Consider the following 20,826-nt stretch of genomic DNA (forward strand, 5'->3'; position numbering starts at 1 on the left):
TGTAATTTTTTTGCGCCAAAAGTAGTTCCCTATTTTAATCAGGCTGTAGTGCAGGTCACACTGACAATCAGCAACTCTGATCCTTGTGGAGAAAATGTAGTGCCCGTTAACATAAAATTAAAGTTTCAACCAGCACTAAAAAAAAACTTGATTTTAATGTCATTTATTTATTGACAATAATTATATTCAATAAGTACTTTTATATTTATTGGCATCACTGATAAGGAGGTGTAGACCTATACACATTGGAAAATTTGTAGAAAAATTCAACTTTTAGACGAGGTAAAGTGTATTTGTATAGCATACTTCAGCAACAAGTCAATTCAATGTGCTTCAAGCTGATTTATTAAAAGGGGGGGAAAAATCCCACATTAAGAAATAATTGGTTTTAACAAAAGCACAGCAACATTATTGTCACCCTGCTGTTAAGGCTTAAGTGTTACCTCCTAGTGTCCTCTACTGTCCACTCCACTTCATGGCGTAATTCCATCACCCACCCACAGAGACCTCTCTGAGGACAGCCACATGCAGCATAATTTCAAGTATCATGTTGGATATGCGCACCAACAGGGACAATAATAGTCAGTGTCAGAGGGTAGAGACAAACACACAGCAGATAATAAAAACAAAGAATCAGATCATAGTCAGAAAAAACCCCAACAAATCTTGTTTTTACGAAATGCAGTGGGGAGAGAACAGCTGCTTTCACAGTGTGGAGCATTGATTTCTCAGAGGAAACAAGGATTCAGACACTGTATTCACATTCTGGTCCGAAATCACTTTGTTTTTTCTTGTAATTATTTTCTTGTTCTCTTCTGTGGAAACACTGAAACCAGTGCATTTTCAGCTCCTAAGGGATTGTATTGAAAGCTGTCCATCTCTGAGGGGAACGCCATTGTTTAGCTAAGTTTAAAATGGTCAAAATAGGATGGATGCTTGTCTGCAGTGACTTGTGTGCACAGGGACAAACAGGTTTGTCAAGCCCTTGATACTTTCTAGAACCCGTTTCCCCAGGTCAGTGCAAAGTCTTCTCCCCGTGAGATTTCACAAAGTTGGAGCACACAGAGTCCGATACTGACGTGTTTTCACCATTTCTCTAGATCATCAAAAATCCCTGGTCCTCTCTGATGCTTACTTCTGTCCACTTGATTCCATTGGTTTTCTTTGGGATTTAGGCTTAAGGACTCTGATGTCAGTTGAGGAAAGTTAGAATCTCTGTGTTGGTTTGGTCATATATTTTGAACAGTTATCTTGTTGAACGATTGAGTGACAGTCTTGCTCTTTTTTGCATGCCCCGGTGTTTCAGAGTTCATGAGGTGATGTGTTTAAACAGATGTTCCCAGGGTCTTTGGAAGAGATGCAGGCCCACAGCATCACAGCTTTCACACATATTCAACTTTTTTTTTCAGATGCAACCCACTTGGAGCATGTTCAGAATAGATTATAGAGTAAAGCATTATAGAGTTAAGCAAATGTTTTAAGGTGAGGATGGATTGGACATCATTCAGATAAATGGTTGCATTCAAATCACAAAGTAGACATTTCTATAGCATTTCTATCCCTACATCTACAGTAGAGGTGCCAATAAATAAGTATAAATATCTCTTTTAAAAGTTTTGTGTGGCTGATACAAATTTGCTTTTTTAATGATTCATCTGTATTAATAAAATGCTTACAGAAAGTTTTGACTGAATGTGTGTCTTCTCTTCCTCTTGGCTGTGATTGGCTGTGGCAGGCCTTACTGAACTCACTGACAACCAGCAGTCCATAGACATGGAAAGAAGCAAGTCGCCCACTTCAGGTAACCTACCCACACATGCCTACACACACACACACACACACACGCAACACAGCTGGACTTGCATCTACCTAGTTCTTGCTCAAAGTTTGCATCTGTTTCATTGCTGGCACTTTGAAACTATGCTGGGTTGCTGTTGACTTTTAACTTGTATTACAGCCCTCGGCCACCTCACCCATCACATGAGCATCTTCACTTGATGAGCGTGGCAGCTGTTTAAAATGGCAGCTCACGTTCTGTGGGATTAGCTGGAAGTCTTTGATTAAAAAGTCACAAAGGTGATGGAAGTGGAGTAGAATATCTGATGTGTTTTTCCACAACCGCAGCTGTTATTTTCTTTCATTTCTTTAATCCAGCAGAATTATGTTCCCACAAAGGTAAGAAAGCAAAAAAGTCCCCCAATCATCTTTTCATCCTCTTTCTATGTGCATCTTTGACTTGTCATCTGAAGTTGATAGAGCATCTAGCAGCTGTGGTTATAATCACGTTTTTGAAGTTGGGCTGGTAAGGTCTCAGTTTATATAACCCTCTTTTTTCTTTGAGCTGTTTTAGTCCTATTTATACTGTATCATTTAAAAGCTCTTCTGATCTCCTGTCTATTAAGTGTTTACTGGCGTCTGAGAGGGAGCTGCTTGTTTTAGATTATACAGGATCTATGATGAAAGAGGTTTGCCTTCTGAAAGGTGTAATTGTGTAACGATCCATATATCCCAGCAGTCTGTGTATGCATACAGGTGATGTTCTATTCATTATCTTGTCTCTTTCATTAGAAACATGACACCGTACAGAAAAGCAGGGTCAAACCACTGACGTGGGCTACTGAATGTTTTTGCGGTATGGATGTTTGATTAAAGTACTCGGTGGCTTGATTGCAGTTTGTTGAGTTTTTGCATGTTGGAGAGAAAAAAGGGGGTGCATTGTGGAGGTGCTTTTGTGTTAGTCATAACGAGACATTTTACTTCGGGACTTAAAGGTCAGAATGGTTTTGTCAGTGGATGTGACTGTGGTAAAGAGACTAACAGGCTTGCTCATTTTGTTAAAACAGGACTTTCTTAACTTTAAATATTTGACCTGCCTTAACATTATGACCACTGATAGATAAATGAACACTATGGGTAACAGAAAACAAGATTCTGTGACTTAAAAGTATCAGACTTTGATACTTAGAAACATATTTATTGCTTTTCTTAGTTTCAAGTAATTGTTGTCAAACACAGGCAAAATGATGAGGAATATGAAGAAAATGCCTGATTGTAGGTGTCATTGAGGATGGAATTGTATAAAATGGACTGATCAGCAGGGATGAGAATGAATATTAGGAAATATAATACAGAGTAATGTGATGCCACCCAATAAAGTGGTGTGTCATCAAAAAAATCTATTTTTGAGAGCCTGTTTCAGCAATGATGCTGCTTCTATAATCTCTGTCAGTGAGAAATCCTTTCTAATATTTGCCTTGATGGCCAATTTATTCCAGTCTGATTCTTCTTTTTGATGAGACAAGGAACAATTTAAGAATCTTTTCACATCTCAGGAAATTGCACTCAATTTCTGAGACCTTTCAACAGATAGTGGTTAATTTAAAACTTTGGCTGTCTGTGAGGTTATGTCCAGCAATTTCTTGGGAACCGCTAAGGAGAGTTGAGGATGTTTTGGACTGAAAATGTTACATCAACGAAATAAGAGAGAGTTGCAGTAAAATCTAGTTTGTTCTCCCAGATACAGGTTCGCCAAGGCGGACCTCTGTGTGACAGGATTGAGTCATTGTTTATCAAACATGTGAATGTGGATAACTTAAAGGTATCGTTATGTGTAGGTTGTCGATATATTTCACTTTGCAGAGAAATTAGACTTTTGGGAATTGTGCCATGATGGGAACCTTTTATTTCATTCTGAAAAAGCGTAGTGTTTTGACGACCAGCCATCAGGACCACAGCTGCTGCCCTCCTGCCCAGCTGCCAACACCTCATCTTTGCACCTGTCCAAACAGGTGATGACCCTGCTTGGCTTTGAGGCATGTTGTTTTGTTAGATTCTATCCTGACAGACCCCCACGGATCTGGGCCTTTAAATCACTTTAAAAGGGGCCACTCACCTGACACAATTTTCAGCGTCAAAACCTCAGCTTTTCTTCCCTCCTCTGTCCTCAGAAAGCCAAGGGCACAGAAATGCTTCCTTGATAAGAATCTCCCAGTTATCTCTGCAAGACCTCTTTTTGGTAGTGCTCTGTTTTGGGGGGCAAGTGTGCTGTATAGTTCTAGCTTATCTGATGTTGTGGCCGGTTCCAAAATGGCAGACCCTGAGGGCTTACCCAGAAAGAACGAGCTGGCATCAACTCTGGCAGCTGTGGCTTGAGTGTTCAACTGGTCACCCACCAATTGGAAGGTTGTTGGCTCAGTAAGGCCCGTTAAATTGTCCTTCATGCTTCAAAGTGTCTTCTGGCAAGACACTGAGCCCTGCATTACCCTAATGTGCTCATCAGCATGTACGTGTGTGTATAATAAATAACAGTGCTGCATGTGGAGAATAACAATAAGAATATGAAGCAGTGTGTTACAGGTTTACTGGGAAACGAACAGTAGTAGCACGTTGACAGTCATTAAAAAGGAAAACATTTGCCAATTGAAAAGGTTGGCAGTTTGATCTCAGTCGGCCCACTCCACGTCTCAGGGTGTCCAACTGGAACGAAGAAACTGGAATCTCTTGATTAGGGTATAATGCATAAATTAGACTATGAAATGTCTGCCCTTTCAGTTGTCTAGCAGATCAGAAGTGGATAGGGAGAAACTTCTCTGTCAATTGACGGGTTGGTGGTCTTCTCAGTCTTCCCACTCCATGTACTGAGGTGTCCTTGGGCTAAGCTCCTAATCTGTTGGTTTGTGTGAAGTAGCAGGAGAAATCTCAGCGTCTGTTCTTCAATTTTCTAAAAAGGTTTTTTCCCAATTTTCAAATGTATGCTGTTTTTGTGTTTCGACATGTTTAAGTGGCTCGGATCATCAAACAAATTTCTGTCAATAATAACTGTAAATTGATTAGATTTATCTGAAAATCTAATTGCCACCCGAACCGGTTAAAGAAGTGCTATGGTGCATTTGAGGTAACTTGCAAATTTGAACTTTCTATGGAAGAATTTTGGCCCTTTTTTCTTTGACTGAGCCACATTGGAGTTGTTTTTAATGACAAACAGGCTGCTTAAGGTCTTTCAACCTTAAGCAGCCTGTTTTCACATGTGTACTCATCAGCCTTGCCTTCTGTTGAGACCACAAGGACAAAATAACGTGTCTAGGACAAGATGTTCTTTTCTTTTGTGATACCACGTCTTTCACAGCTGTCTCGTCGTCTAGGTCACGGACATTCACTGTAACAACAGGCTTGTCATTGGTTAATGAAAAGAAGACATGATGTATGTATAGATGGATGAAAAGCACAGGTATATGTATGTAGGACATGACACTGCGTGAACATCTCTGATTCACATTTTGTCGATAGGAGAACATACGCATAAAGCAGATAAAGACCATTTTATAGCATTAGAATTACAGGATGAAAATTAATATGATCACCTTAAGAATTATTTCCCCTGCATCTCAATACCTGTTGCAAATTAATTGGAGAATGATAAAAAAAAAAACACACAGAAACGTGTTATTGTTCCAGTGATATTAGACGGCACAGCTGTGCTCTGCTTGGCAGACTGAGAGTTCACGGCCTGTTTTCTCTGGATGAATACACACTGCCACTCTTCTTGGTGGCTATTAGATGCTACTTCTCTGCCCCTGGCAAACCAGGTTTGCTGTGTCTGCTCAAAGCCGTACACACCCTCAGACAGCTTATTAGGCAAGTCAGCAATTGTCCTTATTCACCCCATGTGTCGGTAACTCCAAGCGTAGTTGTAGATTTCTTCTTAACAAATCTTCATCTCTCTGTTCTGACATTTTTCTTATCTTTCTGTTGCCATAAGATGCAGTAATTGGCATGTCCGCTGACTGCATATTGTCTCCCTCCACACCTTGTACATTATGCCTCTTCTTACTTCCAGGGGTCAGTGGTTTTGGAGTTATGTGTTACCTTTTTTCTTGTGAATTTCAAGCCACAAGTACCCATTGTAGGGTTTATAGCCGACCCTCAGTCAGTCTAATAAGGTGGGACGTGGCTGATGGGAACTGGACCTAGAAGGATAAATTCAGCAGAAGTCCTTCAAACCTGAAACTTCCATGCAATTTGTTGTGAGAAACCTCAGACCACTTAATAATAGAACAAAACAACTATGCAGAATTATATCAAAGTAAGATATTTTGCTGAAACTCAACAATCCAAGGAAAAAATTTTCATTTTCCTCAAATATACACTGCTTCAAAGTTATAATAATTTTATTACCAAGAGAAAAACTTTGGAAAAGGATTAAAAAATAGAGTTTTGAGAAAATAAAGACTCTATCCATCAAGAATAAATCCCATTTTATCAACCGTTTCATGAGAATAAGTAAATATTTTACTCCACCTGTAAGTCAATCATTGTATATCAGGGCACTCAGCCCTCCCTCCCTGTCGCACTGACTCCATTTGAAGTGTGACAGTACACATAAATCAATGTCTCTATTTCCATAACAAAGATAAAAAATGCTAATTGAACATTTTTGTTTTCTTCTTTTAAACAGAAAATATATTTTAAGAGAAACATGGAGAGAAAAACACCATTATATTATAATATAACATAGTTATACCATCAATATGGTACAACTATATTGATGTTATACCATGTTGGTATAACATCAATATAGTATAACTATATTATATTAGTTAGATGCTTACTAATATAATCCCTGTCTATTGTGATGGATGGCAGAGACGGTTTGAATTTCTTCCTTCTCTCTCAGCATCCATGAAGCCTCCTGTTCAACTTCTTAGGGATTTGGGGTCAGAGGTCAGGCATTGTTTGAGCTTTCGAGATGCTAGCCAGCATCTCCCAGGTAGACAAAGCATACCTCGTTGCCATGGATACATATCGTAGTAGCTGTCCAAAAGTGGCACATCATCCAAAACCAGAGGGAATAATCGTCCAAACATACAACACCTGCACCAAAAATTTAACCAATGTCTGAAAAACAAAGCAGCACAAACATAACACAGCTGCTATCATGAGAGGCGCAAGTCATGTCAGTCCAGCCTTCATGCAAAATAAGTCAGTCCAGAGTAAACCGGCTTCTCTGAATGTGAAAATACAAAACAAATAGACAATGAGACATTGACATAACATCTTTGTATGGCATGTTTTGAATTCTGTGTAGTAGTTTCTGGTTGGATCCTGGTCTAAAATTAATGATATAACATACTAAAAATATGCAATAAATACACTGTCTTGGTATAATCAATGACCTATTAGTTTTCCTTAGAGTACCATTACTGAGATGGTTGTACGCAAATACATTGCATTACTGAATCTCTAAAAAATTACCTGAAATGATCTTTGAATGCCACAGCATTAGGAACAAAACATTAATATACAAAGAAGAAACATGATTGACTATAAGGTAAATATTACATTGTCTAGTTGTAAAATGGGGTTATATGGTTTGTAATTTTTTTTCATGTTGGAATTTGCAAACATTAAGATAAGTATTTCTAAAAAAAAAAAATTCTCCTTTGACAAAATCTACATGTGATTTTGAATTTAATGTCTTACATTTTACTTTCAGTAGTTTTATATATGAATAAGTAATAATTACTATGGTTAATGTGACGCTTACTGTATCAGCTGTACAAATCTTTGTCATTGTTTCCACAGGATCCAGTTAGTTGTACTTTTTGCAGTCAAAATGACTTTAGATATCAGACTAACAAATATAAGTACAGCTGAGGGAAAGATGCATTGTTTATTAAATAACTTGGGCTAGAAACATGGCAATACTCGTTTGGTTTATTTTTAATGTTTGTGGATATAGCACTACGACGACTTAAAAATGTTTAAATATGTTTGTGCTATAGTTGGTTTATCACATAAAATATTTACATTAAGGTAGTGGTGTCATAAGTAGTTGTGGCTGGTGGTAGTTTTTGTTCTACTTGTGGTAGTATTGATAGTCCTTTCATTGTTATGCTGGGAGCAAATCAAGACTGCTGAGAGGTCAGCTGTTGATGGAATAGAATATTTCCTAAATATCTCATTAACGCCTTTGTTTTTATACCTTCAGATATGATTCCTGTCTATTACCTGCAAAGTTTCTCTTCTCCCCAGTTCACCCAATGTGTTTGTCTCTCCCCTGATTCCCTCAAAAGTCTGTGTCTGTTCTGTTGGCTCTCCTGTTTCAGTTCATTACCCAACCTCCCTTCACAATGATCCACGCATCCTGCCAGAGCCTGTGGCCAGTCTGAGAGCCAGCCACTGCAGTCCAGTCTTTTACTTACTGGACAATGGTAAGATGAGGGATGACTCACGGATCTTGGCCTCTTCACGGACACCTGCTTGTGGTTTTTGTTCTGTGGCAAACATGTAATACGTGAGGAAGATGGGATCATTAGTTTTAGGATGGTGGTTGTTTCAGTGTTCACCTTGCATGCTTGCTATGCTTCAACACTGTGAGCAGCCCTACTAACAGGATAGCAGAAATCGAATTATTTCAATTACCTTTGACATAATTAAACACTATTAGAGGATGAAAAATGGAGAGAAAAAAATACAGTGAATCCCTTCAGAAGTACAGATTCCCCTTGAACTTTTGAACATTTGGCACTTTACATTCAAAACTGCAAAATATTTTATAGAATTTTGTATGATTATCAGCACAAAATAGCACATAATTATGAAGCAGAATAAAAAAAATGCATTTTTTCATTTCATTTGTTTACTAAAAGGAAAAACAAATAATGTAATGTGCATTTATATTCACTGCCTTGTTAGACCATTAATCAGAGAAGCAGCAAAGTGTCATGTGGTAGGTGTGTATGAGCTGCAGAGATCCACGGCTCTGGTGGAAGATAATTATTGTTAGTGGTGCCTTACAAAAAGAGGGTCTAATGAGAACAGAGAGGGGGATAGACATTACAGTCAGGTGAGTCAATCAATACAATGTTTGGGACCCAAAAGGAGCACAGCTCCCAGAACCGGTTCTCTGAAAAGAGCTGAACTTCCCTTCACTAATGTGAAAGGATGAGGACTAGTCAAATGACACAAAGATGTAACTTTATGACAAACATGACAAATGCCATGTCTGGCAGAAAACTAACACTACACTTGCATCGAAACAGACCTCCTCTCTCTTCCTAAATGCTGTAGTGGCAGAATAATAGTGTGGAGATGCAATTCTTTGGTGAGAACAAGAAAGCTTGTCAGAGTTAATATGTACAATTCTGCAAGAAAACCTTTTAGATGCACAAAAACATGAGACTGGGGCAAAGGTTCACATTTCCGTAGGAAAATGACCCCATACATACACCCGCATGGCTTGGACCTTATGGTAGTAAGGTCAGTAGAAACCATGACCTAAACCCAGTTAAGAATTTCCAGAAATATTTGAAAATTGATATTCACAGACACTCTTCATCCAGTATGACTAAGCTTTAGCTATATTTCAAAGAAGAATGGATGTGCAAAACTCTTGGAAATGTACCCAAAAAGATTTGCAGCTGTGATTGCAGCAACAAGGTTCTAAATGCAAATGCACAACACAATGTTAGCGTTTTACAGCACATTGTTTTATTGTATCACGTAAAGTACCATTAATATGAACATAGTTTGTGGTTGTAAGGTGACAAAATGAGAAAAAGTTTGGGGATTGCATTTCTTTGCAAAGCACTGTGAAACTTCTGACTTCTGCAGCACTCTAGTTATGGAAATACCACAGAGACATAGGGAACATTATGTAGGTTTTGAGATAAATCTATACTTTTTTATGATTCAGCAGGAAAAACTTAATCAGACCTTCCATAGCCATCATTGGTGACAACAGAACGACTCATGAACGAGCTTGCTTGCAGTGTAAACAAGCACAGTGTTGCTGGGAAGAAAGTGTGTCTGGCTGTTTTTTCAGTGTGCTCCATGCTTTGTGTGGATGATTGCTGGGCGGTGTCATTGTCTCCGCTGCTCCACATGCAGTGATGTTTGCCGTATGCACCAGCCCTGGGCTTTGACCTTGGATCCCTCCTCACTCTCCAATGCTGTGACGCAGGTGGGCTTAAGAAGAAGAGGAAGGGGTTGCATTCCAGTTGGATACTGCTCCTATGTGGCATTATTCAACGTGCCTCCTCTAGAGTCACTCATCTTTGCCACTGGAAGGCGACAAGCTCCTTTCCCGAGCCATAGTGCTCGGGGTCTTTGTCTGTGTGTCAATAAACTCACATACTTATCTTGTTGTCCTCTTGGCTAACATTCATCATCGCCTTGTCTTGTCTCTAACTAACTGCATGGAGCCCGCTGAGTGGCCAATTGCAGGGCTGATGAATATTAATACAGCTTGCTCTGTTTGTCAGTTTAGCAATGTGTGTTTTAGTCCCATGTATTAGCCTCATATGTGATGTCAGCATCCCATTTTATAGATTTAAGGTATGCAATTCAGAACAGTGATTATGAGTCTGTCGTTGAAGAATCAGGACAGGATAGGTGCAAATTATTATTATTCAGTTAAGACACAAAAAGTCTACTTTTTGTAGAGTAGACGTTTTTAAGAGCCACTGTATGTGGCTGTAAACTGATGGCTTGTCTGTGTGGAAAGATAAAATGTCGACTTTCGCCTAGTGCAAAAAAAGGAAGAAAAAACTGTTGAGCACTGCCAGAGCATTTTGGAGAACAGTTAAATGTTTATTTTTCGCCTTGAGCAAATGTTTTATATTTGTAGAGAGAAAGCAAGTAATAGCAGGGTCAGAAAAATAACTTTAAAGATGGTTTTTGCTGTAGGGCAACCAGTGGAAAATCATTTGTTGTGCAATTTCTTCACATAGAGATATGCAAATGAGTGAGAAAAGACGGCTGACATCACATTTGAAGCCTTTGCTCCAAAAACTGCTGTTGTGTTTAAAGTGACATGAAATCACCATGACATGGTGAACAATTTAACACAAAAATTACCATGCATTCCATACAACTGACATTCACTGAAAAAAATATTTGTTGTTTCTCTACTTCTCTAACCAATCATACACTGTGTCTCATAAAAAATATTCACCTTATTTGCTGTTAGTTGAGCTTTGTTGCATTTAATCATATCTAACTAAGAATCAGATTAAGTACGGAGTCCATTTAAGATCTGATTCACTAATTTTGTAGTGTTGTGTGAATTTAATCTTGCTCATGGCAAGAGTTGGGGTCTGATTGTGACACCAGTTACAGTAGATCCTCCAAACTTAAATCTGTTTTGTGTATTGATAACTAATTACTATGCCCACTGTTGTTAAGATGAAAGAACCACCTGAAAATTTCAATTAAGAAATTTGAGAGATGGAAGAAAAAGACTCTTTCAGTCCACATACATGCATAAGTAACATATTCAGGATCACACTTTTGGAATGTTTTTCTTCCCTAGCTTCTAGTAATGCTCCCTTCCCCTTAAAACTGTGATAAGTTCAAGTTGCAAGACAAAGAAAAGAAAATAAGGGGGCTGATATTTTGTGAAGCATTGCAAACTCAATGAATATACAATAATGAAACCTCATCATGATGCTACCACCACCATACCTTCTGGATCTCTTGTATTTGGTGCCATACCCCAAATCCAATATAGCTCAAAGCTGTTTTGCAAGAAAAACAATGCAAAAGAAACAGAGAAGGTGAATATTTTTGCGAGACACGATATGTTTAACATACATGCAATGTAAAGACACCGTCTTAAAAACTCACTGCAATCAATTAAAAGGCTTACTCTTAATTTTACACTGATTGGCCCCTTGGCTCATCAGATCAGCCCCACTTGTTTGTTCTGATTAACACGATTTCATGAGGTGTTGAGTGAAGGAGCAATTGCACAGTGAGAACTATCTGTGTGCAACAGGTTTAATATGAGAATAGTTTTTCTGTTATTGTATCTCTTATATTCAGTATTCCATATTGCTGCTGCAGCATCTGATCCTTAATATATATGAAAAACATAAGAGCTCGTCTGTTATCTCATTAGTAGCATTAATCTGAAGGTCTGCACTCAATGTTGGAAAAAATCCAATGAAGTGAGTCAGAAATAGACTCTTTAAATGATGCCCTCATACATTTCTAATTTATTCTGTATAATTAGAATTTTTTTTTTCCCAGTATTTTCCAGAAGATGATATCTTTGGAGTATCAGGTAACACTGAACTGGAGGTAAATCTTTGGACGAAAGCATCTTGAGAAAACTCCACCCACCATGCATAAACTGGAGTTTACTTTTGTCAAAATTTTAACACTAGTGTTTTTTTTTTGTATAATTTCTAGGCCCTGATAATCCTCCTATGCTGCACTCTTTGTTTCTTTGGCATTTAACAGCAGAAGGATTGAAACCTGAGTCCACTTCTTTTTCACAAAGAAATCTATCGGCTCCTTTGATTTTTTTTTTTATCTCTTTTTGCCCTCCTCCAATAATTTGAAAACAAAGATGAAATGAAAATAAACAGAAAAAATTTGAAATTCATGGTCATGCCATTTTTCTTCTGGTCATTAAAATTACCAGGCATCATATAAAAACCATTTTCTGTCTTCCACGTGTTAACTAAATCATTCAGAAGAAATAAGTAAATAATAATCAGTTTTCCTTGTTTATTTTTTCTTATTTTTGAGATGGAACTGACTTTTAGCACCTCAACTTCAACCTTTACAGTTCTCTACTTACTGTAAAATGCTTGCAAAATGTTTCACTGCGCTGTTTCAGTTGCCTTCAGTGTCTGACTGTGACTGTTGTATCGGCACCATGGGGTGTCATTCTGTTTATTTCTGCCTCCATGTGAGACATTCCAGGCCTCTGAAAATAAAAAGCACTAGATATGAATGTATTTTATTTTAAATACTCGAAATAAACTAAACAAATGGATGTTAAGTAATTCAATGTTGGGTGAAAGTGATCGTTTCACCCAACAGAGAGCGGTTTTCTACCACCACATCAGTCTTGGGTGTTACCAATATGCAGAACAATGTGAACAATGGCCTGGGAAAACCTTAGAGCATGCATCTTGCCTGCCTTATGCGACTGCACAAATCTGCATGCACTGGTTCCTTCTTCATTTGACTGAGTTATGTTTCATTAAGTTTTCTGTTTTTGTTTTTTTGTTTTGTTTGTTTTTTGGACTTTGTTTCTCATTATTTAACACAGATTACATCAGCTTTGTTTTCTTCTTATTTATTTAATTCCTTTATTTACTTATTTTTATTTGAAGGGATTAACCGGTTGTTTGTTTCCTATTCTTTTGTTTCAGTAAAGGGACCCGGCAGAAAGTTAAGTCTGCCCACAGATCTTAAGACTGATCTTGGTACGGTAGGCGAAAGCCAGCAGTTTTCACTTGATTTCCTTTAAGTTGTTTATTTTCTTTTTTTCTCAAAGATTTTAGGCTTTTCTGTTGCTTAAGAACTTATTTTTTTATTCTTCTCACTACTTTTTCCGTTTCTTTATGACTTTCTCTGTTTTTTTTTCAACCAGCCCATAAGACTGTTGGCCTGAGGTGTCTGTCTATTTTGGCCCTTTGACGTGTTTTGATTTCATTTGAATCTACTGTCTGTTTCTTCTACATTTTGCAAGTGTTTATAAAGGTGATTTTGTAACTCATACTCATATTCAAAGTTGAGACTTTCTATCGCTTTTACCATGATTGGACCATCTTCTGGTTTTCCTCAATCTTTCCTTCATCGACAACCGTTGCTTTTCAGTATTGGATCACTCGCTGCCCTTTCTCATTGTAACTGGATCATTTCTCTCTCAAACAGTTCTTCCTTCATTTTGACTGGATCACCTACATTACAGATACAACGCGTCCACCCCCGCATGCATCTCTAACTGCTACACATCATGATCTCGGATTTCCCTTGCTGTCCTTCTGCAGTATGACATGGGCTGTCCACACTGACAATTTCTGCTTTTCAACATAAAACGTGCCTGTCCCTACTTATTCTTTAACTGTCTTCATTACAAACTTTTTTTTAATGCAGGTACAGTAATATTATTTTCAGCAATGGTAAGAGTGAAACTTTTTATGCCAGAATAAAAAATGTTCAAACCGTTTTGTTTTTTTAGTAAAAAAAAATTACCGTCTTGTTGGTGTTTCTCCTTGACAACAAGTAGGAACTTTTTTCATGCATCACATTACAACCACACCATTTAATCTATTTCATTGGGATTTTATGGAACAGACAAACACAAAGTTGTAGATGAAGTGGAGGGAAAATGATGCATGGTTTTCATTTTTTTTACAAAGTAAGAAAAGTGTTAATAAAAAGCAAACAGTATTGTGCAAACAAAAAAAACAAAAAAACACAACAGATAGATGAAGGTTAACATTTGTGAGAAGTTAAAAACATTGTTAGGTTATAAAACATTAAACAGCCTTAAAGAGTAAAATGAAATATTTTGGCCTTCATGCAAAATGCAATGGTGGTGGAAAACTAATATATATATATATATATATATATATATATATATATATATATATATATATATATATATATATATATATATATATATATATATATATATATATGACTGTCAAAAACATTTCTGTAAACAGATTGGAGTAAGGGAATCCAAATCGGATACAATATTCAAGTTTTCATTTGCAAAAAATCTGAACATAATTTATCACTTTCATTGCACTGATCTGCTTGACCTTGTGTTGGTCTGTCATAAAAAAATCCTGGTAAAATGCATTAAAATTGTAGTTGAAGCAAGTCAAAATATGAAAAAGGTCAATAGGGTATACAATTTTTGTCGTCTTAAAGAAAAGGAGCAACTTTGTAGTTGGAAAAATTGATACCGTCTGTCAGATGGAACATTTTCTGATTTGTGTGGATGTGTGTAAATGTTTATTTTCAGTAGATTTGTGGATCAGTGTGCTCTGGATAAGGTAAAGATCATTTTGGTTAACTAAGGGTTTCAAACACAACATCTGGAGACAGGCTAGTGTTACTGCATCCCTGTTTGAAAACACACAGGCAGATAGACATGAATACTATCATGTGACTTCCCATTAGCCCCATTTTACATGCTGAGGAAAAGAACTCCCTGTACCACATTTGTCCATCCTGCTGTGAACCCATGTGAGTGTTGCACGTGGATTGGGTGGCACCCCAGAGTTTTTCATCTTCACTTTGAAATTGGATTATTTCTGCCAAAAGCACCTGAATGGGAAACTAGATCTGAAAAGGCAGACATATGAAAGAGACCAGAAAACAGGACACAGTGTGTACTGCTTTTAGCAATTAGCATAGTGCTGTTTGTCCTCAAGCTTCATAAAAGTCTGGACCAGAATATCGGAGAGAGAAGGAGAAAAGTAATAAAGGCAGGCAATTCCATCAGACATTCCCATCAACCCCAAATGCTTTTAACCTTGGTTTTATTATAAGGATGTCGTTTAAGAAGGGCATTGCTTTATTTATTTTTTCTCTGAGGAAAAGAGAGAACAGACACACAAAGGCACGGGTATCATGGGGCTGTTAATTATGATGATCCCGACAGGATCTGTGTCTGTTTAACACTGAACATCAGAATCCACCCAATCCAAACTGCCCTGCTTTCTTTTTTGTTGCCTCATTAATAGGGTTTAGTTCTAAACAAATTATTTTATTCTCCGATGCTCAGTCCCGTAGGCCCGCTCCATTAAATAAAGACAAAGCCAGCAACAAATGCGGTCCCTATGGGGAAAACATGCAAAGCCACGATTCCAGCGTGGAACAAGTGTTTTCATGTGAGCGCCATCTGTGACTCTGTATCCACTCCAACTAAAATAATTTGCACAGGAATAACAGAGCAGATATTAAAGGTTTATTATGAGCTTAGCTGGTAATGTCTTAAGGCTTGTGATTAGATGAAGAAATTAACAACTTCTGCTAAAAACAGAATTTGCCGACAGTGATAAAAACACAAAGTGGAGATGAAATATCCCTGTTTTTTGTGTGTTTTTATTTATTTTTTTAAATCTCTTTACTGGCACAGAGTCGAGGAAGCTGCACTTACAAATTTCACCCTGCATTTTCCTTTTCCTTTCTTTGGACACAGCATCTCTTTCTTCTCCTTGCACATACTTACCTTCAAACCTCTCTTCAGCCCTTCGCCACGCACTCACCCCCCTGTCCTTCACTGTCATTTTCCTACTTGACAATCAGGTTTTATTCTTCTTACACTGCAACATATCCATCTTCATTGGCCCTGGAGTGTACTTGCCTTTCCATTCTAGAAACAAAAAGACATATTCCCCAAACTGCTTCCTAATGGCAATTCAAAAAGGCCAATTGATGTTTTGATTTCGCTTCCTACTTTCAGACCTATAAAGATGGATGTTGCAGCTGTGGATTACAATATGTTGGACAAATTTATCATTTCCCTCCGTTCTATTGTTTGCTAATGCTTTGCCGTTGTTACAGATCATGTCAATGGACATTGCACTAGTCCCACCTCTCAGCCCTGCTCGGCGGGGAAGCCTCGCATTCCAATGGGTCCCGAAGGGCCACGGCTAACCCGCAGAGGCCCTGGCCGACCACCCTTCCGAAAGGCCCAGTCTGCTGCTTGCATGGAGATCTCTTTGCCTGTGTCCCACACTGAAGGTGTGTGCTTGTCTTCCCAACTCCCATCCTTAAAACCGTCATAACATAACCCACCCCTAACATTTCTAATGAGTTGCATGTTACCCTCTGTCCCTTTGGTAAGTGAACTGTGGCCTGATACATAGTTAACACAAGGCAAGCATGTGCTAATGCAAGATGGCACCCTGGTTTTTGTACTCCTCAAAAGGAGAGCACATGGTCTCATTATCAAATAAACAACAACTAATTATTTGCAGCAAAAAAGTAATGGTCAAGTCAAAAATGTGCTTAGGAAAGTTGGCTACCACTCTGATTGTACGCAGTATATTAGTTGTTCGGTTCCACTTCACACAAGAATAAGACAATAGCAAAAGGGACAAAAGCCTTAAAAACTGAGCTAAGACTGACGAGAATAACACACACACCTCCAAACTGTGCATATGGGCAGAGTCCTTGAACTGGAGTTTAATTTCAATACATTTTGTTCAAATAAAAAAAGTATATATTGATGACTCAAAGAGAACCAAAGGAATTGTACTATATAATAAGGATAATGAAGAACAAAAAGGAGGAGAAAAATTCCAAGCAGCAGTAAATGGGGTTTATAATGCAACACAATGGTGGCAATAGCAATAATAATTACAATAACCACAGCGTAGTAGGAAAGAGTGATCACTAGAAAAAAAAAAAAAACACTTCAAGTTTTGCATACATGATTTTTCTTTTCTAACTACATTTGTGGAAATATGCACACAGAGTTCTGCATCAGGTAAAACTTATTGGAAATAACAATAGCATAACAACGGTGATAGAGCACTGGTGATGTTTGCTCCTGCACAGTAAAGTTGGAACTGTTGATAAAAGCACAGGGACCTCATATAATAACACGGAGATTTAAACATAATAATCTAGTAAAGATATAGCATTAATAGAGATGGAATTAATAGAGTGGCCAGAAAAGTCACATAGAGAAATGCTTAAAACCCCCAAAAGAGTCATGTTACCTTAACACTGAAATGAGGTTTGAAGAGAATGAAATTGTCTCTTTTGACTGATGTTCTGCATTCAACAGAGCAGAGCAGTCTTAATCTGGTGTGCAGTGACTGGGAAAATATGTTCATCCATCAACTGAATTACTTGTTGTAATAATATGAGAAGCTTTTTTTTTTTTTGCAAGAAACTCTTTTTGAGCTATTAATTTGATTATGTGCAACAGGATTTCTGCACCTTGCATTAGCATCACCTCTCAACAATTTGACTGCAAGCTCGGCCTCTTTCAAATGCAAGAAACAACCCTTGCATTGTGTGCTTTTGAACTGTTGCTTGTGTCAACCATGTTCCAGGCCTCTAAGTTGTGCAATGTAAAGTGAATTTGCAAGATAAGTTATTTTTTTTCACATCTTTTTTTTTTCCTCTTCAAAATCCAAAATATCTTATGCTTGTTATCATAACTTTCAACTTACAGCATCACTGATGTGTTTTAAGGGATCTCAACGTACTTTTCCAGATAGGTTAGAGGTTGGTGATGTGATATTTTAATTCCCTTTCTTCACTCAGTTACAATTTCTACGTTAACGGAAAAATGGTGTAGCCACCATACCATGATGTATATTCTGTGTAAATATGTTTTTAGCGATATGACTGAAACAGAAACATGTTTTCGAGAGTGTAAATGGGTGTCTGAGTAATCATTGGTTCAAATATTTTATATACACTGCATTAAAAAAGTGTTCCAGCCCATGTCAACATTTAGTTAGATTGTAACCTCAAACTTCAATGGATTTTATGTGATAGAGCAGCAAAAAGTAGCACATAATTGTTTAAGTATAAATACAGATGTCTTGTAAAGTCATCTAAATTTAGAGAACATTGGGGATAACGTTGGGCACACATTTATAGCGTAGTTAGGCAGGAAGGAACATTCTGAGCTTCAAATATCTCACTGTGCCTTGCTAAATGACTCCAAACAGTTTTTGGCCTTTAAGCAAGGCTCCATGGTTGGTGAGAAATTTCCCTGAAAATAATTCTGATTACAGGGGTTGCTCATCTTCAGTAGGATCAGGAAAGATGGTTAGAGTTGCAGTAAGACGGGCTGAGCTAAATTTAGGGCAACCTTCCTAATGCATGTAAAAGGCCTGGAGTAGGATACAGGATTACTTTCTCACAGCATAATTACCTTAAATTTACAGTTATGGCTACAATGAAGCATATTTATGTAAGGATGAGAGAACCTTCTCTCTACATCCAGTCTGACTGAAACCACTTCTTTTTTTTTTTTCTATTTATTTTTATCTATGTACTGTTTTGTCTTGGTGAATCACAAAGCTCCAAACAAAACCTACTGAAGTTTTTACAGTTGTCTCAAAATTAAGACAGACACCATCAGATAATTGTCTTAGCAAAGTCTGTGTCTTCTGTTCAGTGTTGTTGTTCACCATGTAAAGGGAGACATGACTCAGTTTACATTCAAAAAATGTCCCTTTATCGCTTACTAAGCAAATGGCAGCAAAACCATGCGCTGTCAAATCCAAGATGAAAATGTTGGGTTTTTTTTCTAGCAACATAATTTCTGAGGTATGGGCAACAGGACTGACACATAAAAATGTCTTCTCAGCTAAGACTGCATCATTTAATTACAAGCTGCGTGTGAGTTCTTGTACTTAGTCTGTCACTGCCAGGCAGCAGAGAGAAAGAGATGTTTCTGGAAATCCTTGGCGTCGTCTTAGTTGAATAATCAACAATTTATGGTGATGTTGAGCATTTTTACATTTATTCAACTGGAATCAAATATAATTTTCTCCAAAAAAAAAAAAAAGTTGCACAGAGAGAGGTTGATTTGGTTGGCTGATGCTATGAAAAATTACACATTCCAAGGAAAATGCAAGTTCAAAGAAAAGATTTAAACTGGCTATCCATAAAATTGACTGAAGCCTGACTGACCTTATTGTGGAAGTTGTTGTGACAAACTGCTGTGTGCTACTTTAAAGTTCAAAAATATCTTACTGTGCAGCTGTAATTCAGCCCAGTGCATTATCTTGAAGTAAAGCCAGCCAACCTAAAACAACGAGTTGATTTCGGAGTGCATTGATGCAACGTGTAATCCCTCCATTGATCGTAAACTTTCAAAAGTCTCTGGCAGTGTGGGTCGGCCAATCCCATTTCACTCTTGGACCTATTTTCACTTTTATTCTGAGCTCTCTCAGATCAACAAAAAGTCTCAGTCAAGTCACGAAAGGCAGATCTCTCCACAGGAGACTCAACAGTGTGACAGCCGCCGAAATGTCACAGCTACTGTTGCCACCCTGCACGCACATCAAGCATAAAGTAAGAGCAGAAGTTGGTCAGTTGGAGGTTAAATTGCATTCTCAAATCCCTCATTCTTCAAATCCTTGCTGGTCTTCAAAGCTGTAACGATTTGCATTCAGTCTGTTTTGTAAGCTCCATGAATGCTTTCAGGAGTCTTCACAGCTAATGAAAGTACATTCTACCAACCAGAGTAAAGTGCTGTTTGTTGCAGTCAAAGCTGAGCTCTTTGTATCACTTCTGCAAGTCACACTGCTATCTTCATCAACCTCATTATACAAGAGTGACCTGGAACCAGGAGGGAAGCAGTTCTTCATTACCATAAGCTAAATGTTTTATTAAAGTTGTTCTCTTGGCTACAGGTGCATTACCAGTGAGAGCAACGCTGTCAACAGAGGAAATCACTTCTTTTCACACTTGATTTCAAGCATTTATGACCTCTGATAATTGCTGTTTGACAGACGGCTTGAGAAATATGGCATAATATTTTATAATAATGTGAATGATAAGCAGTACCGTATCACCCTACTTCAACCTGGATGTCGAGATGTAACGACATTTAAAGTTGGCCTATTTCGTGGCTTATAACAAGTTATTTACAGCCTATTTCAAAAGGTTTTCTTACTTTTATACATCTTACTTTCATGTTTTTTTGCAAATCTTCTAAGGCAGATCAGTGCAAGCATGGAAAATGTCACAAATCTATCGCCACCTGATAGCAACAGCTCATACTTGACTATGTTCAAATTTCTAATACTCTTGTCTGGTATTGGCTATTAGCAAAATTCTGGCTGGTGTTCAGGCAAAGTAAGCTCTTCTGAATGCTGCTTGTAAGTTGAACCCTTCAAAGCAATCAAGTCCTATGAATTTTAACTTGGTATGGCACTTTCTGTTTCCTTTGAATCCAAATATGAAATAACATGGAGGGACATTTCTTTAAGCCAATAACCACAAGGCTGGAGGCAGATTCATGTTTTTTTTTTTCTTGCTACTACAAACTGTGAGCATGATAAAAGAGGTAAACAATATCTTTGAAGCTCAGTG

General features: G+C 37.8%; 1 protein-coding gene across 1 annotated transcript in view; it reads left to right on the forward strand.

Annotated features, from left to right (window-relative positions):
* Window positions 1-20,826, forward strand: part of stxbp5l (syntaxin binding protein 5L) — a gene marked incomplete at its 5' end in the record, with an annotated part of 82,513 nt that overhangs the window by 48,476 nt on the left and 13,211 nt on the right. Inside the window, 4 exons of the mRNA XM_015032560.1 lie at window positions 1,736-1,801; window positions 8,106-8,210; window positions 13,167-13,220; window positions 16,321-16,500. Coding sequence (XP_014888046.1) covers window positions 1,736-1,801; window positions 8,106-8,210; window positions 13,167-13,220; window positions 16,321-16,500 — 405 coding nt within the window. The remainder of the gene's footprint in view (window positions 1-1,735; window positions 1,802-8,105; window positions 8,211-13,166; window positions 13,221-16,320; window positions 16,501-20,826) is intronic.

This window comes from Poecilia latipinna, unplaced genomic scaffold (genome assembly GCF_001443285.1).
Source record: "Poecilia latipinna isolate Pla-1442-1.1 unplaced genomic scaffold, P_latipinna-1.0 Scaffold245, whole genome shotgun sequence".
NCBI lineage: Eukaryota > Metazoa > Chordata > Actinopteri > Cyprinodontiformes > Poeciliidae > Poecilia > Poecilia latipinna.